The following is a 24,092-nucleotide window of genomic DNA, read 5'->3' on the forward strand; positions in this document are numbered from 1 at the left end:
TGAGCCATCAGCCCAGAGCCCGACACGGGGCTCGAACTCACGGACAGTGAGATCATGACCTGGCTGAAGTCGGACGCTTAACCGACTGCGCCACCCAGGCGCCCCTAGTTGTATTTTTAACTTTCTGAGGAAAGTCCATACTGCTTTCCCGAGTGGCTGCACCAGTTTCCATTCCCACCAAGAGTGCACAACGGTTCCTTTTTCTCCACATCCTGGCCTTGTTACTTCTTGTCTTTTTGATTCTAGTCATTCTGACAGATGTAAGCTGGTATTTCAGTGTGGCTTTGATTTGCATTTCCCTGATGATGAGTGATGTTGAACATCTTTTCATGTGTCCATTGGTCATCTGGATGTCTTCTTTGGAGAAATATCTGTTCATGTCTTCTATTTTTATTGGATTATTCTTTTTTTAGGTGTTAAATTATATAAATTTTTTATATATTTTGGATACTAACCCTTTATTGAATAAGTCATTTGCAAGTATCTTCTCCTATTCAATAGGTTGTCTTTTAGTTTTGTTGATTGTTTCCTTCACTGTGCAGAAGTTTTATCTTGATGGAGTTTTCCTTGCCTCGGGAGACCTACCTAGAAAAACGCTGCTAGGGTTGATGTCAGAGACATTTCTGCCTGTGCTCTCTTCTAGGACTTTTATGGTTTTAGGTCTCACATTTAAGTCTTTAATCTGTTTTAAGTCTACTTTTGTGTATGGTGTAAGAAAGTGGTCCAGTTTCATTCTTTTGCATGTCGCTATCCAATTTTCCCAACACCATTTGTTGAAGCGACTTTTTCCCATTGCATATTCTTTCCTGCTTTGTCAAAGATTAATTGACCATATAATCGTGGGTTTATTCCTGAGTTTTCTATTCTGTTCCATTGATCTATGTGTCTATTTTTGTGCTGATAAACAGTTTTTGATGACTACAGCTTTGCAATCTAACTTGAAGTCTAGCATTGTGATGTCTCCAGCTTTGCTTTTCTTTTTCAAGACTGTTTTCACTCTTCAGGGTCTTTTGTGCTTCTATATAAATTTTAGGATTATTTGTTACAGTTCTGTGAAAACTGTTGTTGGTATTTTGACAGAGATTGCATTAAATATGTAGATTGCTTTGGGTGGACTCAACATTTTAACTATGTATGTTTTTCCAATCCATGAGCGTGGAATGTCGGTTTCCATTTGTTTGTGTCACCTTTAATTTCTTTCAACAATGTTTTATAATTTTAAAGAATATAGGGCTTTCACCTCTTTGATTAAGTGTATTCCTAGGTATTTTATTATTTTGGTATAATTGTAAATAGGATTATTTTCTTAATTTCTCTTTCTGTTGCTTCATTATTACTATATAGAAATGCAACAGATTTCTCTATGCATTGATTTTATATCCTGTAACCTTAATGAATTAATTTATCGGTTCTAGTAGTTTTTTGGTGGAGTCTTTAGGATTTTCTATATATAGTATCATGTCATCTGCAAAAATTGCAAGTTTTACTTCTTCATTTCCAATTTGGATGTTCTCTGTTTGTTTGATTGCTGTGGCTAGGACTTTCAGTACTACGATGAATAAAAGTGGTGAAAGTAGACATCCTTGTCTTGTTCCTGACCTTACAGGGAAAGCTCTGTTTTTCCCTATTGAGTAGGATATTCACCATGGGTTTTCCATTCATGGCCTTTATTATAGTTGAGATCACTGGAAAATTTTAACACCCTGTAAAGTGAACATTCCTATGAAAATATCATAGGACTCTTTATTGGCTGGCCTTATAATTACATTAAAATCCTAACCCTTTATACCTTAAACTACAATACCTTATATGATCTAGTCCCTGCTTTCTTCTTAAAATTCACTTCCTGTCATTCCTACCTTTCCTATCAACAAAACCAGATTTTCTGCCCTTCCAATATGTCTTAATACATTCCCTTCTTAAGGTCTTGAATTATGCTGCCACTTTGGCCTGGAAGGTTCTCTCTGCTAGAGCTACCTCCTGTGCATGGTATAAGTCTCAATAAAAGGTCACCTCCTCAGGGTGCCTGGGTGGCTCAGTGGGTTAAGCAACCGACTTCAGCTCAGGTCATGACCTTGCAGTTCCTGGATTCGAACCCCACAACAGGCTCTGGGCAGACAACTCAGAGCCTGAAGCCTGCTTTGGATTCTGTGTCTCCCTCTCTCTCTCTGTCTCTCCCCCGTTCATTCTCTGTCTCTCTCTCTCTCAAGAACAAATAAACATTAAAAGGTGACCTCCTCTGAGGCTTTCTCTGCCTACTCTACATACAGAAGACACTTCTACTTTCTACCCTTCTGCTTTACTTTATTTTATTCTCAATACTTATTACTACATAAAACTATATTAATTTATTACTGTATCTGTACCTCGTCTGTCTCCAAGCACTCACCTCTACTAAAATGTAAGCATCATGAAGGCAGAGACTTATATCACACACAGGAGTACCTGCCACATAGTGAGCACACTGTATGTGCTGATTTAACTAGGCATCTGGGCTGATCTCTCACAGCATAGCCTATTACTAATTACTACCCTCAGAGTCAAAGGCCAAGAAAAAGTCAAGCTGCAAACCATCTGAATTTATTAGTGGTAGATTTTTTTTAAGGTGGTAAAGAATATGTATAATTGGGGTCGATGGTTAAAGCCAACTGATCTTCATACAAAAGTATGGACAAAAAAAGCTCATCTGTACAGTGTAAAAAGAAACTGGAGCATATTTTCAAAGGTACAATATACTAGTATATCAGTGGTTTCAGCAGGGAATTAAAGAATTGCTCTTGCAAGGAATGGGATAAACTACATTTTATGCCCAATAAAGCGTCATGACTTAGAACTTTATCCAAACCATTGTTTAGAGCATTAACAAAGTTAAATAGGTTTCTATAAATTCTATATAAAACTATTTATCTTTTCTAAGTTTATCTATTTTGAGAGAGAGAGAGAGCACTTGTGTGCCTGCACAGAATCTGACATGGGGCTCCATCTCATGAACCATGAGATCATGACCTGAGCCAAAATCAAGAGTTGGATGCTTAACCGACTAAGCCAACCATTCACCTCTATACAAAACTATTTAAATGTTTATTGTAGATCACTGGCCTGGAAACATAATGTTCAAAGTTTCTCAAACTTATTTGACCATGGAATGCCTTTCTTTAAACTACTAATTTACATATCTTGGAAATCAATTTGGGAAAAGCTTCTGCAGAGTTCATAAAGTTACTGTGTTAGCCAACTATAAGAGCCCACCATTTAGCCTGATCCTTACTAGTTTAGAGAACAAGTTTTTTTTTTCCAATTGCTTTATTCATTGAAGCTTTTAACCAAAATTGCCTGGTTCCTCTGTGCTTTTTAATTTTTTTTTTAACATTTATTTATTTTTGAGACAGAGAGAGACAGAGCATGAATGGGGGAGGGTCAGAGAGAGAAGGAGACACAGAATCCAAAACAGGCTCCAGGCTCTGAGCGGTCAGCACAGAGCCCGACACGGGGCTCAAACTCACGGACTGCGAGATCATGACCTGAGCCGAAGTCGGCCACTTAATTGACTGAGCCACCCAGGCGCCCCCCTCTGTGCTTTAATAGAATGTTTTCTTCTGACCCATATATTAATGTATTTATTTCCTTATATTACTACACTATATAACGTCTTTAAATCTATACTGCATAAAGCTGGTGCAGCCACTCTGGAAAACAGTATGGAGGTTCCTCAAAAAACTAAAAATAGAACTACCCTATGACCCAGCAATTGCACTACAAGGCATTTATCCAAGGGATACAGGTGTGCTATTTCAAAGGGACACATGCACCCCAATGTTTATAGCAGCACTATCAACAATAGCCAAAGTATGGAAAGACCCTAAATGTCCATCAATGGATAAATGGATAAAGAAGATGTGGTATATATACAGTGGGGTATTGCTCGGCAATCAAAAAGAATGAAATCTTGCCATTTGCAACTACGTGGATGAAACTGGAAGGTATTATATGCTAAGTGAAATTAGTCAGAGAAAGACAAATATCATATGACTTCACTCATATGAGGACTTTAAGAGACAAAACAGATGAACAGAAGGGAAGGGAAACAAAAATAATATAAAAACAGGGAGGAGGACAAAGCATAAGAGACTCTTAAATATGGAGAACAAACAGAGGGTTACTAGAGGCGGTGTGGGAGGGATGATGGGCTAAATGGGTAAGGGGCATTAAGGAATCTACTCCTGAAATCATTGTTGCACTATATGCTAATTTGGATATAAATTTTAAAAAATAAAATTAAAAAAAATCTATACTGCATAAAGCCTCTATATAGTTGTGGGCATCCTTGTCTTCTTATTAAATACAAATAGCTTCAGTACTTAAATATATAATACAATATTTACTTTAAATTTTGGTAAATAATTTTTTTAAGAGTTTTATTAATTTCTTCCTATTCCTATTTTACTTAGAACTTTTACTGGGGGGGGGGGGGGGGAGGGGGCACCTGGGTGGCTCAATCCATTATGTGTCTGACTTCGGCTCAGGTCATAATCTCACAGTTTGTGGGTTTGAGCTCTGCGTCAGGCTCTGTGCTGACAGCTCAGGGTCTGGAGTCTGCTTTGGATTCTGTGTCTCCCTCTCTCTCTGTCCCTCCCCCGCTCACATTCTCTTTCTCTCAAAAATAAAAACTAAAAAAAAAAATTTTTTTAAAGAACTTATACTGGGAAAGACGACTAAATTTTATCAAATGTCAATGTTATCATATAATAAAATCATGTGATTTGTAATTTTTCATTTGTTAATGAATTATCTTAAAAATTTCTTGATGGTAAAATTTCTTAATTGTAAAATATTCTTGCATTTCTAGAATAAGCCTTACCTGGTCATGAGATACTATTAATTTAGATTAGCTGCTAATTCCCAAAGAAATCAGAAAATTGATTTGCTAAAATTAGGAATGTCACTTTAAACATACATAATTTAAGTTTTGGAAAGATAACAAGACAAAGAAAAAAAACAAGTTAGAACTACATAGGTCTATTTACCAGAAATTTTAATCAAATTCTCTTATCCTGTTTCAGTCATATTCTGTAGATTCCCAAATTTTAGTTCCTTTCAGATCAAATTAATTTTTAAATTGTGCTATGGGAATAAAATTATACCTTTTGTCTGTTACTCTAAACATTAATTCCAGAGTACACAAACTATCCAAAAAAGTCAATAGCAATTTTGAAGGTAAATGAGGCAAAATATAAATAACAGAAAGTAAAGATGAAAGACAAAATAGCCTAAAAACAAAATATATTTTATCTAAAATATGTGTTTCACCTAAATAACACCATCTATATTTTTTAATTTATAAAATTTTCCATTGCAATTTCTCCATAACATTACCTACAGTGCATTCTTGTGAACTACTCTTAATACTAAAAATTAATCATACAATTTAATAATATAGGGAAAAGCTGCTGAAATATTCCCTATAATATTCTTGAGTTCTAGGCCAACAGATACAATACAAAAGAATTTTAACAACTACTTAATCAATTTTTTTAGTTATTACTTCCAAAAAATAATAATTTAGGGGCGCCTGGGTGGCGCAGTCGGTTAAGCGTCCGACTTCAGCCAGGTCACGATCTCGCGGTCCGTGAGTTCGAGCCCCGCGTCAGGCTCTGGGCTGATGGCTCAGAGCCTGGAGCCTGTTTCCGATTCTGTGTCTCCCTCTCTCTCTGCCCCTCCCCCGTTCATGCTCTGTCTCTCTCTGTCCCAAAAATAAATAAACGTTAAAAAAAAAAAATTAAAAAAAAAAAATAATAATAATAATAATTTAAACAATAAACTTATATTAGCTATTAGACTCAGAAATCAATCTTTATTATAAAAACTAATAAGTTATTAGTCACAACTTCAAAGTCATTTGAGTCCACTTAATAGCATGAGTCTGATCCATTGAGCACCCTAATAAACTGTACTGGAATTTATGCCAACTCTCATTTTCATAGTTTTACTTATTTAAACAAACCTTATACTATAAAAGTTAAGAACAAGAATATGTACTTTTTTTCAAGTTTTTACTTAAATTCCAGTTAGTTAAAATACACCATTATATTAGTTTCAGGTGTAGAATTTAGTGATTCATCACTTACATATAACACCCAGTGCTCATCACAAGTACCTGCCTTAATACCTATCATCCATTCAGCCAATTCCCTATCCCTCCCCACCATCCTCCCCTCTCAGTTTGTTGTCTATAGTTAAGAGTCTGTTTTCTGGTTTGCCTGTCTTTCTTCCCGTGGTTCATCTGTTTAGTTTCTTAAATTTCACATGAGTGAAATCATGTGTGTATTTGACTTTCTCTGACTGACTTATTTTGCTTAGCATAATACTTTCCAGCTCCATCCAAGTCGCTGCAAATGGCCAGATCCCATTCTTTTTTATGGCTGAGTAATATTCCATTAATATATATGCCACATCATCTTCATCCATTCATTAGTCAATGGACATTTGGGCTCTTTCCATAATTTGGCTATTGTTGGTGTATGGATGCCATGTCTAATCACGCCCAAGCAGAAGTCTAGGGTTTCATTCTCTGGAGAGGTCTCTGAACTGCAGGATATAAGGCACATATCCTCACCCTTTCCCTAACCCTACCCTAAACCCTAACCCTAGATGTGTGTGCGTGAGGTGGGGGGGAGGGAGGGTGAGGACAAGGAAGATGTAATGTGTATGTGTATACACACACACACACACACACACACACACACACACAATGGAATATTATTCAGCAATGAAAAAGTATGAAATCTTGGCATTTCCAACAACCTGAATGAAGCTATAGAGTATTATGATAAGTGAAATAAGCCAGAGAGAGAAACACAAATACCATATGATTTCACTCACATGTGGAATTTAAGAAATAAAACAAATGAGCAAAGGAATAAAAAAAGAGAGAACGACAAACCATGAAACAGACACTTAACTATAGAGAACAAAACTAATGGTTGCCAGAGGGGAGGTGGGTGGGAGGATGGGTGAAATAGGTGATGGGAATCAAGGAGTGTACTTATGTGATGAGTACCAGGTGTTGTATGGAAATGCGGAATCACTATATTGTACAAATGAAACTTGGGCTCTGTGCTGACAGCTCAGAGTCTGCAGCCTGCTTCAGATTCTGTGTCTCACTCTCTCTCTTCCCCTCCCCCGCTCATGCTCTGTCTCTCTCTCTCAAAATAATAAATAAACATTAAAAAAATTTAAAGAAAGTAATATTACACTATATGATGATGGAATAAAAGTAAAAACTTAAAAAAAAGAAAAAAAAAAGAATATGTAAACATCAGGATTCCTAACACTCTATTTCCTACTTTACTGGCCAACATGTAACAATACAAATATTAAAGAAAATACTGAAAGATATTAATGTATTAGGTGAATTATCAATAGTACTCACGCATCATTTGAGCAAGTCATAAATTCTCCCTTTATTTTGGGATGCCATGAGCCAGTATGAAGCATTGCTGTATGACCCTTAAAAAATAAAAATACAGGAAAAAAGATATTTAAAAAGATTTAAAAATAAATAAAATGACCAGAAACTGATATGTCATGCTTTAAAGTTAAACTTTTTAGTCCTCCCAAGACCACACTATTTTAATTACAAACATAGTATGCTACGCCAATTTTATTTCATAATATGCTTTGTTTATTTCATTTTGTTTAATTCTCCATATAATTCTCCTGCCCAGAAATTAACACAGTGCTTATACAGAACAGGTGTTTAATAAGGAAGGAAATAGAGAGGAAACTGAGAGTCTCTCTTTAGGAAAGACGTAAAGGGAAAAACCGTAATAAGAGGGAGATAGGCCCTTCTTTAAAGACTCTTTTCTCAATGGAAAAGAAGAAAAAAAAAGTATTTGCAAATAATCAAGGCAAAAGCAAGAGGTTAAGGGAAAAAAATTTACACTTCTTAAAAATGTGTCCACAGTCTTGATTCAACCATACATCTGTAAGAATAAATATGTGAGAAAAGGAGAGACATCTTTAAAATGATTCAAGATTAACCCTTCTAAGGGCATAATTTAAAAATACTGTAAATAAAATAATGTGATGTTGGTAAACAAACTGACACACAGAGAGTACATATCAAACATAAATACACACATACACACACATTCCCCATCTAGGTGCAAAGTCAGCTAGAGTGACCTCATACGGTATGTTCAGATGGGGCAGAAAAGAGCCTCATACTTAATAATGGAAAAATCTCTTATTCTGAAAGACTCCAAAATAAAACTATGCTATAAGAAGCAAAATGTACATCTTTAAATGATTTAGAAGGAAAATAACTGTATCTCTCTGGAAAGAATGAATTGGAACTGGAGTACCCACACATAAACCTAGAGACCATCTACAGTCCAAGTTGCTCACAGCGTCTCAAACAGGACCTGGCCAACTCATGACAATTTGCTTATGTTTACTGGGTAGAACAGGGACCACAGATGTGCAGTAGGGAAGCATGAACTAAAGTAATGGAACCAGATGGGAAGTCTGAGATTCCACTTTCCTCTCCTGAATTTAAGATTGCATATTTAACTATCAACTTGACATTTCCATTTGCATCTCCTAGGCATTTCAAACATAATAATAGGTCCATTAGGGAAATCTGTTTCTTACTGCCCACTTCATCTGCAATCAACTTCTTCCCTAGTTGCTAAAACTACAAACGTGGGGGTCATCCTTAAATACTACAATAACCATAAACCTAAAACCCTCTCTCTGTCCACCCAAATTCAATCCATTAGTGAGTCCTCTCACTTCAACCCAAAATACACCTTAAATCTATCCACTTTTCTCATTATTCCCTACTACCACTCTTGTAGAAGCCAACATTATCTCAGTTATTACACAGTAAACAGGTCTGTCACTAGTCTCTCCACTTCTATTCCTGCGTCATGTGCTCCACCTAGCAATCAATATAGTTTTTTAAAAATACACCTCTGGGGCACCTGGCTGGTTCAGTTGGTTAAGTATCTGACTCTTGATTTCGGCTCAGGTCATGATCTCACAGTCATGAGACTGAGCCCTGTGTTGGGCTTGCCACCAAGCACAGAGCTTACTTGGGATTCTCTCCCTCTTTCTCTGCCCCTCTCCCATTCACGCTCACATTCTCTCCTTCTCTCTCTCTCTTTCTCTCTCTGAATAAATAAACTTTAAAAATAAAAATATTTTGTGTATTTTGTGTATTTTAAAACATTCTAAAACCACCACTAGTTATTGTCCTCTACTGGCTCCCCAACCTCTTTCGATCGTCCACAACTACTCACAGGTTCAGTCTCTTGCTTTCTTTACAACTGCACTTATTTTGTCCTCCCTCTTCCCCAACAGACATGAATCCACTGGCCTCCTTTCATTTCCTCTAATACAACCAGCTCGTTCCTGAATCAAGGCCTTCTCATATGCTTTTCCACTTGTGGGAAAGCTCTTTACTCTACTTTTACATGACTGGCTTCCATTCCTTCAATCTCAGTTTACATGCCACTTATTCAAATAAGTATGACCTAGCTCTGTCTCTGCGTCCATATGGCCTATTCTGTTGTTCTCTTCCAATGTACCTGTCCATTTCCTTAATAACAGTCACCACGATTTATAATTCTGTATCTATTAACTTATTATCAGATTTCTGAAACTGCTGATGTTTTGCATATTCAGGAACAAACAAATAAGGCTGGGAGAAACCTAAAATTCAATATAAACAGAAACAAATCAACCCTACTGTATTTCAAGTGAACAATAAAAACACTGAAAGAATAAACTGAAGGTAATAACTCAAGTAACTATATACCCTGTACTGGGTTAAATGGTGGCCCCCAGAAAGAAATACTCATGTCCTAACCACTGGAAGCTGGGAACGTAACCTTAAAGAGTCAGAAGAGAAGAAGACACAAAGAGGAGAAAGCTCTGAGAAGATGAAGGCAGAGACTGGAGTTATGCTGCCACGAGCCAGGGAAAACCCGGAGTCACCAGAAGCTGGAAGTAGCATGGAAGGATTCCCCTAGAGCCACTAGAGGGAGCATGGCTGTGTCAATACCTTGATTCTAAGACTTCTGGCCTCCAGAAATGTGGAAGAATTTCTGTTGTCAAGCTACTAACTGTGTGGTAATTCATTACAGTAATCCTAGGAAATGAATACATACCCTCAGGCTAAAGACCAAAAGAACTATAGGGGTGCCTGGATGGCTCAGTTGGCTAAGCATCCAACTTAGGCTCAGGTCATGATCTCATGGTTGTGAGTTCGAGCCCCCTCCCTGACCCCGTCAGGCTTTGTGCTGACAGCTCAGAGCCTGAAGCCTACTTCATATTCTGTCTCTATCTCTCTCTATCCCACCCCTACTTGTGCACTATCTCTCTCAATTATAAATAAACATTAAAAAAAATTTTTTTTAAGACCAAAAGAACTATAAATAAATATTTAATTCTAGTTAATATATTTGTTTCTTTTTTGCAGTGGTATGCATTAACAATTCTGAAACTGCTTTCGTTACAACGAAGAATTAAGCAAATGAGGAAATATGCTGGGGACCATGAGAGTCGCCTTTCCTGCTGTTAGAGAAAGGAGTTCCAAAAGTGGAAAGAAGAAAGACTAGAAAGAACTCTATGGGTTTTGACTGAAATTACGGGTATCAGTATGAACCCATGATTTCTAACAGGTAGATACAAATATAGGTGTGTGTGTGTGTGTGTAAGTTATTATCTAGCTTTGTATGCTGAAAACGACTAGTAGGAATGACACCCAGCAACCCTAGGACAGAGATCCTAGTTTCTAAATTGCATTCTCCATTTAAGAGGAAACCAGACTCCTTGGAGAGAAGTTTATTCTTGTTCAAACAACATGAACATGGAACATGTGGTTTACCAAAAAACAAGCAAGTGCAAAAATGATGGGGATATATTAAAGAATAAAGTGCAGGTTAAGGGACTTCCACTGAGACAATTAGAGCATCAAAATAAATAACAAAAGTAATAGATTAAATAGTAATAGTAAAAGCATTTACTAACTTAAGAACTCCTGGGTGAATATTAATAAATAAGTAAGAGAAAACTCTTCCTTACCATAGAATGATAACTAATAAATATAAAATGAACGACAGAGTTAGAAAAATCACCATTTTACAATCATCACAGTAATAATTGATCCAGGCAAGAATCATCAATGGATGCTAAAACTAGCAGAGAAAAGTCTGGTAATGAACAGGGTATTTCCATGCTATCAAAATCTCCCTGGAAACTGCTTAATAATTACAAAGAGAAAATAGTAGAGAAGAGATCTGTTATTACACTACCTGAAACAAGTCATCCAAATTAACATCACCAGCACTGTGATGCACAGGTAGCACGTACTTCGTGATATGAGGACGCAAGAAGGACCCAATATTGTTTCTGTGACAGCCTTTCTAGAAATGCATACCCAAACTCTCATGATGAGGAAAACCAGACAAAATCAAATCCTACATCTCTTGCTACATATTTACAACTTCTACACATTTACAAAAGAAATGGCTTATAGTTTTCAAATATACCAAAGTTTCTTTTAACAAAGGCAGAGAACTATTCCCAATTAAAAGAGACAAAAGCCATGGCTACTGAACTGGTGGGAATATAATCAAAAAGGAGATTGTTGAGATAACCATGGACTACAGATTAAATAGTATTTCATCAATGTTAAATTCATAGTTATGTAAAAAGATCATATTATTATTAGGAAAACCACACTGAAGAATTTAGGAGTAAAGGAACATGATGTCTGCAAGTTATTTCAAAATTTGGGGAATCTTAAACGCACACACATAATTCTAATGTATGTGCAAATACGTATGAGTGTGAGTGAGGGGTGTATATAAGTGTGGGGGATGGAAAGAGAAGGACAGAGTTTGTGTTAGCTGAGGAAGGAAGAGAGGAGGGGATGAGGGAAGATAAAGCAATGGGGCAAAATATGAACAACTGATGAATCTGAAAAAAGGGTATAAGGAAGTTCTAGGTACTATTCCTATAACTTTTCTGTTAATTTGAAATGATATCAAAATAAACACTTAAAAAAATGTCCTGGCTGCTCTGTGAAGAAAAGCTTGTTGCAAAGTCAAAAGCGGAATTAAGAGGGCCACCTGGGAAGCCAGTGATGTGGTTCATCTGAACACTGACAGTCGCTTGGACTAGGGAACAGCAGTAAAGTGTTCAGAGGTAAGAAGACTTGGGATACATTTTAAAGAGAGAGACAACAGGTTTCCCTAAAGAACTGGATCTGGGCTGCAACCACAGATGAAGCCAAAGTTTGTGAATTAATCAAGCAACTGTTGTGTAAATGGGTGACTATATAAATAACACATCATTCTCTCTGGCCATGAAGAACATGAACTCTCTTCTGTGTTTAGGAAATTCCCCAAAATATGACTCTTGGTAAAAGACAGAGACTACCTCTCATAGAGAAGTGGAAAAGTCAGGCTCTATCTTTGCCAGCCTCCCTTACAGATGTGACACAGGAATGCAATCTAGCTCTGCCCATTACATTCCCTTGAGCTGTGACTTAAGGACAAGGGAGTGCTATCTTTCCCTGTTAGCTCATTTGGGCCACTGTAACAAAAATACCATAAACTGAGTGGCTTATGAACAATAAACATTTGTTTCTCACGGTTGGGGAAACTGGGAAGTTGAAGATCAAGGTGCCAGCAGATTTAGTGTCTGAACTCCCTAGTTCACAGAGGCCATCCTTTTACTATAACCTCATATGGTGAAGGGGTAAGAAAGGTTTCTTGGGACACTTTCATAGGGCACTAATCTCATTCATGACAGCTCCACTTTCATGGCCTAATCACCTTGCAAAAGCCCCACCTTCTAATACCATCACCTCAGGGTTACAATTTCAAAATATGAATTCTGGGGGATACTCGGTCTAAGGAGTAGTCTGGGGATGATTTTTGCCTTCTCTGTCTCGCGACTTGGGTTCTGGGGCAGTCTACAACTAACAACTGAGAGCAAGAGCAAACAAAGTTCCAAAAAATGGTTCCACTCTCCAGGGCATAGGGGTAGCAGTGGGGGTGAAAGGCCTGAGGAACAGAGTTCTTGTGATCTGACCTACCCTATGCCAGCCAAGCACAAGCAACAAAGCTACCAAGTCTCTCCTCAGTGTTGGCACCAGAAATGGAAGTAGTCCGAACAGGTTAAAGAATCGATTTTCTTCATTTCACACCAGCCAAGTGCTGGCTCTGGGGTGATACTTCTCATCCTCCCACCCAGCGGCAGTGGCCCTGTGAGGTCATTACAGCAGATGAGTGCCAGTAACAAAACAGTGGCTGTTGTCTCAGTAAGAGGAGCAGCCCTTCAGAGAAGATACTTGCTGGCTCTCCTAACCCAAACCAGGAAAAAGCCAGCAACAAAGAGGCATGGTGCCTCCTCCCTGAACCAGAAGCAACAATGACAGCAACCGCTGTGCAGCACTTTTGACACTCCATGCTTTCTAGTAGGCCAGTATTAACAAGAAAGCAGATCACCTACCAACATATGTAGAATAGAATCCTTCTGATACTCTATGCTTTACCTCGAGAAAATGCCAACAACGGGTAGCCACACTGCCTTTTCCCACCAACACAGAGAAACAGCTGCTGTGGGGGCGCTTGAGTGGCTCAGATAGTTAAGTGTCTGACTCTTGGTTTTGGCTCAGGTCATGATCTCACGGTTTGTGAGTTCAAGCCCCATATCAGGCTCCGCACTGCAGTGAGTAGCTTGCTTGGGATTCTCTCTCTGTCTCTCTCTCTCTCTCTCTCTCTTTCTCTTCGTCCCTCCCCCACTCTCAAATAAATAAACTTTTTAAAAAAGAAAAAACAGCTGCTGTGGGTTAGAGAAATTTTTATTTTTCACCTCAGTCCAGCTTTGCCAGGAGGCATAAGCTACAGTATGGGAACTGCTACAATGCATAAGAGTGATTTTCCAGCAAGAACATCAGAACAGAAACCCATGAAAGACAGTAAAGGGAAAATCATAGGGTGAAGGGTTTAAAAACCTGGAGAAAAATGTCCTTTAAATCTGTACAAAAAGTCCTGCACTCACTCCTGAGGTGTACTGTGTGAAACCTACCAGAATCAACCTAAGAAAAGCATTGAGAAGCGAACATGGTACGGACTAGCAGCCAGGATCCATATGGATCCCTGGATAACATGTACATGGGGCAAACCAGAATAGCATACAAATGCCTTGAAAATTAATACTGCAAGGAAAAACAGCTCACAGGAGGCAGGTCAGGATTTAGAGTCTAAAACTAATCAGGTTGACCCTCAGCCAAAAAAGCAACTTCACAGACAAACAAATGAAAACCCACCATTCTCTTGAGGTTTTGGACAGGACTCAGAATATCAGAACACAATATTCAATATTCAAAATGTGAAAGATACAGCCCAAAATTAATCATACAAAGAACCAGGAAAATCTAACCAGCTCCCAAGAAATAAGATAAAAGATGCCGACCACAAAATGACCCAAATGTTGTAATCAATATTTTAAGAAAAAGACTTAAAATCGGTGTTTATGACCATGATACATAAAGGAAAGCAAACATATCTGAAACAAATGCAAAGATATAAGTGACCAGCAAAGAAAAATAAACTATTAAAATGGAAACCTGGTCATATTGAAAAATAAAATAATGGGAATAAAAAATTCACTGTAGGGGCCCAATAGTAGAATGGATATGTCAGAGGAAAGACTCAATGAACTTGAAGACAGATTAATAGAAATAATTTAATCTAACAGGAAAAAATGAGCAGAATCACAGAAAGCGCTGAGACAATATCAAAAAGTTTAGTACTCATATTACATACGACTTAGGAGAAGACAGTCAGGTACAGACAAATAGTTGAAGAAATAATAACTAAAAATTTCCCAAAAATGGTGAAGGAGGTAAATTTACAGATCCAAGAACTTCAGTGAATACCAAACAGGATGAACAAAACAAAACAAAAAAATAATAATAATAAATAAATAAATGTTTTAAAGCCTACGCCTTGACACATAATAAACTATTAAAGTCCAAAAGAGAAATAGGGGGAAAATTTCAAAAAGCAAATATAAAAAACAACACATTACATAAAGAAAAACAAATACTTGAATTACTGCATAATTATTCAACAAAAATAAAGCCAGAAGACAGTAGACCAACATTTTTAAAGTGCTGACAGAAAAATACTGCCAAGTTAAATGTATAGAAAATGTACTTTGGGAATGAAGGTGAAATAAAGACACTGCAAGATGAAAGAAAACTAAGAGAACTTGTCACCAAAAGAAATGTGACAGAAATTGGAAATTGATCATAAATTTTATATGGAAGTTCAAAGAGTAGCTAAGAAATTCAAAAATTATTTTATTATTTCAAGAATACTTACTATACAGTTGGACCCCTACTTCATACCATGCACAAAAATTAACTCTAAATGGATCACAGACCTAAATGTAAGAGCTAAAACTATAAAACCCTTGGAAGAAAACATAAGCATAATTCTCCATGACTGTGGGTTAGGCAATGACACTAAAGGCACAAAACAAAGGAAAAAATAAATTGAGCTTCATCAAAATTTAAAACTTTTGTGCTTCAAAGGACACCATCGAGAACATGAAAAGACAACCCAAAGAATGAGAGAAAATATTTGCAAATCATATATCTCATAAAGGACAAATATCTAGAATATATAAACTGTTAGAACTCAATAATAAAAAGACATATAACCCAATTTTAAAATGGGCCAGGATTTGAATAGACATTTCTCTAAAGAAAATTTACAGGGGCGCCTGGGTGGCGCAGTCGGTTAAGCGTCCGACTTCAGCCAGGTCACGATCTCGCGGTCCGTGAGTTCGAGCCCCACGTCAGGCTCTGGGCTGATGGCTCGGAGCCTGGAGCCTGCTTCCGATTCTGTGTCTCCCTCTCTCTCTGCCCCTCCCCCGTTCATGCTCTGTCTCTCTCTGTCCCAAAAATAAATAAATGTTGAAAAAAAAAATTTTTTTAAATAAAAAAATTAAAAAAAAAAAGAAAATTTACAAATGGCTAATATATACACAAAAAGATGTTCAACACAGACCACAGAGATACCACTTTGCACCCTCTAAGATGATTATTAAACAACAACAACATGAGAAACCACAAGTGTTGACAAGGATGTAGAAAAACTGGAACCCTCATACACTACTGGTGGGTAGGTAAAATGTTATAGACACTTTGGAAAACAGTCTGGCAGTCCCTCAAAATGTTAAACACAGAGTTACCATAGGACCCTAAAATTCCACTCCTAGGTATACATCTAAGAGAAATGACAGCATACCTCTGCACAAAAACTTGTACATGAATGTTCATAGAAGCATTATTCATAATAATAAAAAAGTGGAAACAGCACAAACGTCCATCAACTTGAGAAGAGATAAATGTGGTATATCCATACAATCAAATATTATTTGGCAATGAAATTAAATATTGATACAACATGGATAAATTTCAAAAACATGCTAAGTGAAAGAGCCACATATTGTATGATTCCATTTTCTGATATCGAGAAATGCCAAATCTATAGAGACAGCAGATTAGTAGATTAGTAGTTGTGCAAGGCTTCAAGGGGTGGTAGACTTGGGGATGCTGGCTAAGGGACAGGGAGTATTTTATTTTTAATAGATTACTTCTTAGGACAGTTTTAGGTTCACAGCAATACTGAGAGGAAGGCACAGAGATTTTCCATAAAGCCCTTGCCCCCCACATGCATAGCTTTCCCCTATTATCAATATTCCCCATCACAGTAGTACATTTGTTACAACTGATGAACCTACACTGACACATCATTATCATCCAAATGTCACAGTTCATATTCAGGTTCACTCGTGATTTCGTACATTCCATGGATCTGGACAATTTATACTGACACATATCCATCATTATAACATCATACAGACTAGTTTCATTGTCTTATCATACAGACTAGTTTCACTGTCTTAAAAATCTTCTGTGCTCTGCCTAATCATCACTCCTTGCCCCTTACCCCTGACAAACATTAATCTTTTTATTGTCTCCAATAGTTTCTTTTGGGGATGACAAAAGGTTCTAAAATGGATTGTGGTGATGGCTGCACACTCCATGAATATACTAAAAACCAATGAACATAATGAACTAAATGAGTAAATGTTATGGTTTATATATTCAATCTCAACATTAAAAATTAAAAAAGAAAGACTACTTCAAGTGAAAGGGAAATAATTACAAAGAGAAACTGGAATATAAGCAATGAAAGGACAACAAAAGAAAGGATAAATACCTGAGTAAACAGAACAATATTTTCCACCTTTAACTTTTGTTGAGAACAAAAATTATTATTGTTGCCTGATAGGATTTTCAACATATGAAAACGGAACATACAACAACTACATCAGGATTGGGGGAAGAGCCTATGTGGTTGCACAATTTCTATTTTTCACTTGATATGGTAAAATATTAATTCTAAGTAGATTATATATAATTTAATATATTTTTATAGTTCCCTAGAACCACCACTTAAAATACTATACAAAGAGCATAATTAAAATCCAACAGTTAAAAAAAATGGAATTCTAAAAATACTCAGATAATTTAAAAGAAATTAGGAAAGATGAGGCACTGAACAAAGAACAGAAAGAATCAAAAGTAATAAAATGGTAGAACTAAATCCAACCCTACCAATAATTACATTAAACTTAAAATGAGCTAAACACACCAATTAAAAGACAATGATTACCATCATACATTAAAACACAAGACCTATCAATTAACACTTCTTTCAGGAATCTGACTTGAAATACAATGACACAGAAAGATTAAAAACTAAGAGTTGAAAAAGATATAACAAGCACCTTGCCTCAGGGCCTTGCATTTGCTGTTCCTCTTTCTGCATGGCTCCTCAGATACCACTGTACCTGGCTCCCTGGAGGATCCTTTATCCAGACCTCACCCTGAATGCCAATCCCTCAGAGACCTCCCTGAGTACTCTATCTAAAGAAGTCCCTCGTTACTCTCTATCCCCTTAATCTGCTTCTTCATAGCACGTATTACTCTCTGGTTTTGTTATACAGTATATGTTTTGCATATTTTCATGTGTCCCCACTGGCATATAAACTGCATGAGGGTTTTGCCTCCTAGACATTCAATAAATGTCTAGACACTCAATAAATGTTATTGAATAAATCAATACCAAAAGAAATATACCAAGCAAACAATTTTTTAAAAGCTTGAGGCACGGCTGGGTGGCTCAGTTGGTTAAGCGATTAACTCTTGATTGTGGCTCAGGTCATGATCTCACGGTTGTCAGTTTGAGCCCTGCATCAGGCTCTGTGCTGACAGCCCAGAATCTGCTTGGGATTCTCTCTCTCCCTGTCTCTCTCTGTCCCTCTGGCACTTGAGCTCACTCATGCTCTCTCTCAAAATAAATAAAGACTAAAAAAAAAAAAAAAAAAAAAAAAAAAAGGCATGAGTGATTATATTAGCATCACACAAGGTAGACATCAGAACAAGAAAAGAGGTAACTTTATATAAACAGACTATTCTACCTGGCAACAGCAGAATACATATTCTTCACAAGTGCACACAGAACAGTAACTAAGATAGATCATATTCTAGGTCACAAAACAAACCTCACCAAATTTAAATCCAACCATATCAATAATTACATTAAACTTAAATGAGCTAAACATTCCCATAAAGGAATTAAACTAGAAATCTGTAACAGAAAGATGACATAAAAATCCCCAAATATTTGGAAATTAGATATTATGCTGCTAAATGATCCATCAGTAAAAGAGGTAGTTCCAAGGGAACTGAATGAAAATAAAAATATATCTCAAAATTTGTGGTACGCAGCTAAAGCAATGCTTATAAGGAATATTATAGCACTACATGATTCTATTTAAAACAAGGGGCGCCTGGGTGACTCAACCGGTTGAGGGTCCAACTTCAGCTCAGGTCATGATATCGCCATTCACAAGTTTGAGCCCCACATCAAGCTCTGTGCTGGCAGCTCACAGCCTGGAGCCTGCTTCAGGTTCTGTGTCTCCCTCTCTCTCTGCCCCTCCCCACTCACACTCTGTCTGTCTTTCTCTCTCAAAACTAAATAAACATTAAAACAAGAATTAAAAAAAAGAAAAGATAAAACAAGTCTCTAATTAAAGCATCCACCTTAAAATACTAGGAATTCTAAAAATAAATAGGAGAGGCAAGCAAAAGGAAAGAAAGCATAAGAACAGAAATCAATGTTGAAGACAGAACTACAACAAAGAAATACAAATGAATGAGATTTTTAAAAATTGCTCTTTGAAAAAAAATCAATAAAATGGGAAAACTTCTTGCCAGACCAAGAAAAAAGAGAAGACACAAATTGCCAATATCAGGAAAAAGAGAAAAAATATGAGCAATGACCTTAAAGAAATATTACTAATAATTCTATGTACATAAATTTGCAACTTAGAGGAAATGGACCAAGTCCATGAAAGTCATAACCTATCCTATCTCAACGCAAGAACAAAGAAATAACATGAATAGTCCTGTACTTATCAAATAAATTGAATTCATAGTTTAAATTTTTTGAAAACAGGAAAAAGAAAACTCCAAGCTACACGGGCAAATTCTACTAGACATTTTTAAGTGATGCCATTTATAATGGCTAAAAAAAAAAAAAAAAAAGTAAATTTTAAGTGTAAATTAAGTATGAATTTAATAAAATCTGTTCAGGTGCTCTATGCTAAAAACTATAAAACCTGGAAAAAGAAAAAAAAAAAAAAAGACCTAAATAAATAAGAGACATACTGGTGTTGATGGACTGAAAGACTCCAAACAGTTAAGATGTCAATTGTCTCCAAATGATCTTTAGATTCAAAATAATTTCAAACAAAATCACAGCAGGGTTCTTTGCGTATATAAACAAGATGACTGACTCTAAAATGTATGTGAAAAAGAAACTAAAATAGCCCAAAATCAAAACTACAATGAGATATATCACCTCACACCTGTCAGAATGGCTAAAATTAACAACACAAGAGACAACAGGTGTTAACAAAGATGAAGAGAAAAATGAATCCTCATGCACTGTTGATGGGAATACAAACTGGTGCAGCCACTATGGAAAACAGTAAGGAGTTTCCTCAGAAAGTTAAAAGCAGAACTACCCTATGATCCAGCAACTGCACTAGTTACCCAAAGAACTTGGTTTGGAAGCAACCAAACTCCATTTGGTTTGGAAGCAACCAAAGTGTCCAGTGACTGATGAATGGATAAAGAAGATGTGGTATATATACACACACAATGGAATATTACTAAGCCATAAAAATGAATGAAATCTTGCCATTTGCAGCAACATGGATGGAGCTAAAGAGTATAATGGTAAGCAAAGTAAGTCAGAGAAAGACAAATACCATATGATTTCACTCATATGTGGGATTAAGAAACAAAACAAATGAACAAAGGGAAAAAAAGAGACAGAAACCAAGAAACAGACTCTTAATTATAGTGAACTGATGGTTCCCAGGCAGATGGGGGAATGGGTGAAATAGGTGATAAGCATTAAGAAGTGTACTTGTTATGATGTGTGTGTTGTATAGAAGTGTTAAATCACTATATTGTACACCTGAAATTAATATAACACTGTATGTTAACAAACTAGAATTAAAGTAAAAACTTAAAAAAAATAAGAAAGAAACTGGAGCGCCTGGGTGGCACAGTCAGTTAAGCATCCGACTCTTGATCTCAGGTCATGATCTCACGGTTCAGGAGTTCGAGCCCCGCATGGAGTTGCCCACTGATGGTGCAGAGCCTGCTTGGGATTCTGTTTCTCCTTCTGTCTGCCCCTCCCCTGCTTGTTCTGTCTCTCTCTCTTTCCCTCTCTCTCTCTCTCTCTCTCTCTCTCTCTCAATAAATAAATAAACTCTAAAAAAAAAAAAAAAGAAAGAAACTAAAATAGCCCAAACAACTAAAACAAAGAACAAAGTTAGAGCACGCACACCACCAAATTTTAAGATATCCTACAAAGGTGCAATAATCAAGGCAGCATGGTATTAGTGAAAGGGTATACACATAGCAATGGAACAGAATAGAGAGTCTCAAAATAAACTTTATCAAATATCATCAATTTATATTTGAACAAATATGCAAAGGCAATTCAGTGAAGAGGGGTCAGTCTTTTCAACTGATGATACTGAAATAACTGGTCATTTATATGCCCAGGAAAAAAAAAAAAAAAAACCTTGACATATTTCTCACTCATTATACAAAAATCAGCTCAAAATGGATCATAGAATGAGTGTAGAACATTCAAGAGTAAGACTCCTATAAGAAAAATGGATGAAAATCTTTGTGACACGGAGTTCGGCAAAGTTCTTTGACCAAACCCGAAACATGATCCATAAAAGAACTGATAAACTGAACTTCATAAAAATTTTAAAAATTTTACAAAGAGAATGAATAGACCAGGCACACAATGGGAGAAAATATTTACAAGTCACATATTTGAAAAAGGATATACACCCAGAATATTTTTTGAACTCTCAAGAACAATAAAAAAACAAAGATTCCCTACTCCCCCAAAATAGGAAAAAAAATTTTTTTTAATTAAATGGACGCTGCACCAAAGAAGATATAAAATAAAGACAGCAAACATGAAAAGATGTTCAACATCATCAGTCTTTAAGGAAAGGCAAATTAAAACAACCAACTGCCATTAAAGACCTGTAAGAATGCTAAATTCCAACCACCTGACACTTCCAACCTCCCAGCTGCTGGCAAGGAGGCAGAGCACCAGGACCTCTCATTCACTGCTGGTGGGAATACAAAACAGCACAAACCATTTTGAAAGATATTGGCTGATCTGACCATATGAGATAGCAACCACACTCCTAGGTATTAACTCCACTGATGTAAAATTTTATGCCTACGCAAAACCTACATGCAAATGTTAATGGCAACTTTATTCATACAACTCTGTTGGCAAAACACATTGGACAATGGGGCAGATGTGAGGTGTGAGGGAAGAGAGGAGTCAAGTAGAACTCAAAGGTGTTTCAGCTGATCAGCTAGTGAGTGATAATGTCATTTACTGAGATAAAGATGACTGCAGTAGGAGGATGTGTAGAAAGAAAAGTCACAATTTCCTTTTTGCGTATTTTGTGTTAAGATGCCTATTATACATCCAGGTGAGACTGTGAAGTAAGTAGTTGGTCCTACTGGGCAGGTGAAAAAACAGGCCAAGAAACATAAATTCATAAGTCATCAGTGTCTATACATGACATTTAAAGCTGATGTGGGAAACAAAGGCAAAAGAAAAACTTAAATTTCCTTGTAACTTACAGTCCATTCACAAGCCCTTGAAATAGGCAGAGTGACCTTCCCCTGGGGGCTCAGCTGCCTAAATGTTGACACTTTGCTAAGGGCAAAAGGCAATCTTAGCTTAACATTATCCTAACCTCCTAGGATCCTGTGAGTCTACTTTAAACATAAAGAAATTCCTTTGGAAACTTCTTCCATCTTTACCCCGCAAGATATACGTTAGTAATCATCCTCCACACACGTGACCCACTGATACACATCTGAAGGTCTCATGACTGAGGGTTTGCTAGACAGTAATAAATGACCTTTTCCTAACAACAGCTAGCCCCCTCAGGGCCATGGAAACCTTGTCTTCAAAATTGCTTAGAGGCTTGTGCTGTCCCTAACCCCCTCAACCTGACGGTATATAATCAGTCACCCAACACAACCCCAGTGCAGCTCTTTCTACCCACAGGTCCTGTCCCCGTACTTTATTTTATTTTATTGGGGGGGGGGGGGGGGCTTTAAAATTTTTTTAATTTTTAAATTTTTTATTTTTTTTTATTTTTTTAATATGAAATTTATTGCCACATTGGTTTCCATACAACACCCAGTGCTCATCCCAACAGGTGCCCTCCTCACTTTTTTGCTCCAAAGACATCCCAAGAATTCTTTCTTGACTGTTTGCTCCGAACCCCGACGTTTCCACATCAAAACCGTGAGACCAGATGAGATGAATCAGGAAGCAGATGTAAATACTAGAGAGGGTTCAGTATGAGCTGGACACCCCAACATTCGGATGCTGGAGGACAGAGGAGGAGCAACAAAACCAGAGTGAAAAGGAACACTAAATGAGGTAAGAAGAAAACTGGGAGAGCACAGCAAATCAGAAGTCAGGTACGAAGGTGTTTCAAGAAGTGTAGTGATCAACTGTGTCAAAAGCTGCTGAGAGTTATGGATGGTATCATGAGAACTGAGAACTGCCCATCAGATATGGCATGATGGCAAGCCACCACGAACAGAGAAGTGAGTTAGGTTCCCTTCAATTCTGTGTACCTAAGATATTGAAAGCTAATAATTAGTTGATTGGCTGATAGATTAAAATACATAGGATTATCAGGGGCCCCAGTAATCTCTTTCCAAAACAGAAATTTGTCAGACTATGCTTATTTAAGAAAAAAAAATAATTTCTAATGCCTAGCAGTAAACGGCGATCTAGTCTAGTTTCACCCCATTAAATATGTGCCTCTATAGCAGGAAAACAGCTCATGATTTGCAATTAAAGGAACACCCCAATAAACCAAGACATACATGCCTGGCTCTGAGGACTTAGAATCTAACTGCCTTGGCTTCCTCACTCTTGCAGACTACTCCATACGTGCATCCTCCTCTGCTTAACTGAGTCCATCTCCCCTGACGTCTCTGCCTGGCCCTGCAATCTAATGGTTGCTATGCTTACCTCCCAGCCAGTTCCTACTTTACCATTTTCCTCTCCCACACCCAGACTCAGGGATTCTACAGAGAGATGCTGCTCGGTCCAGTGCTTAGAACATCACTTCCTATACTTTGAACAGCAACGCAACAACTCACCAACACCATGCAGGTCTTAATGGCAGGCCCCAGAAAACAGGTCTTTTACTGACATTTGTTGATTAAAGTTAAAATAGCATCTAATATAAAGGATATTTTTTTAAGAGGACCGAAAAAAAATGATCTCTATTACAGAAGATATTAAGGTAAAAGCACATGAGGTCACCTTAGCTGTTGAGTATCC

At 37.1% G+C, this 24,092-nt stretch overlaps 1 protein-coding gene across 2 annotated transcripts in view; it reads right to left on the minus strand.

Annotated features, from left to right (window-relative positions):
* WDR70 (WD repeat domain 70) overlaps positions 1 to 24,092 on the minus strand; it is a 312,572-nt gene that overhangs the window by 193,191 nt on the left and 95,289 nt on the right. For both annotated transcript variants that reach the window (XM_047858021.1, XM_047858030.1), the window contains exon 9: positions 7,430 to 7,506. In XM_047858021.1, coding sequence (XP_047713977.1) covers positions 7,430 to 7,506 — 77 coding nt within the window. The remainder of the gene's footprint in view (positions 1 to 7,429; positions 7,507 to 24,092) is intronic.

Source organism: Prionailurus viverrinus, chromosome A1 (assembly GCF_022837055.1).
Source record: "Prionailurus viverrinus isolate Anna chromosome A1, UM_Priviv_1.0, whole genome shotgun sequence".
In the NCBI taxonomy this organism is placed as follows: Eukaryota; Metazoa; Chordata; class Mammalia; order Carnivora; family Felidae; genus Prionailurus; species Prionailurus viverrinus.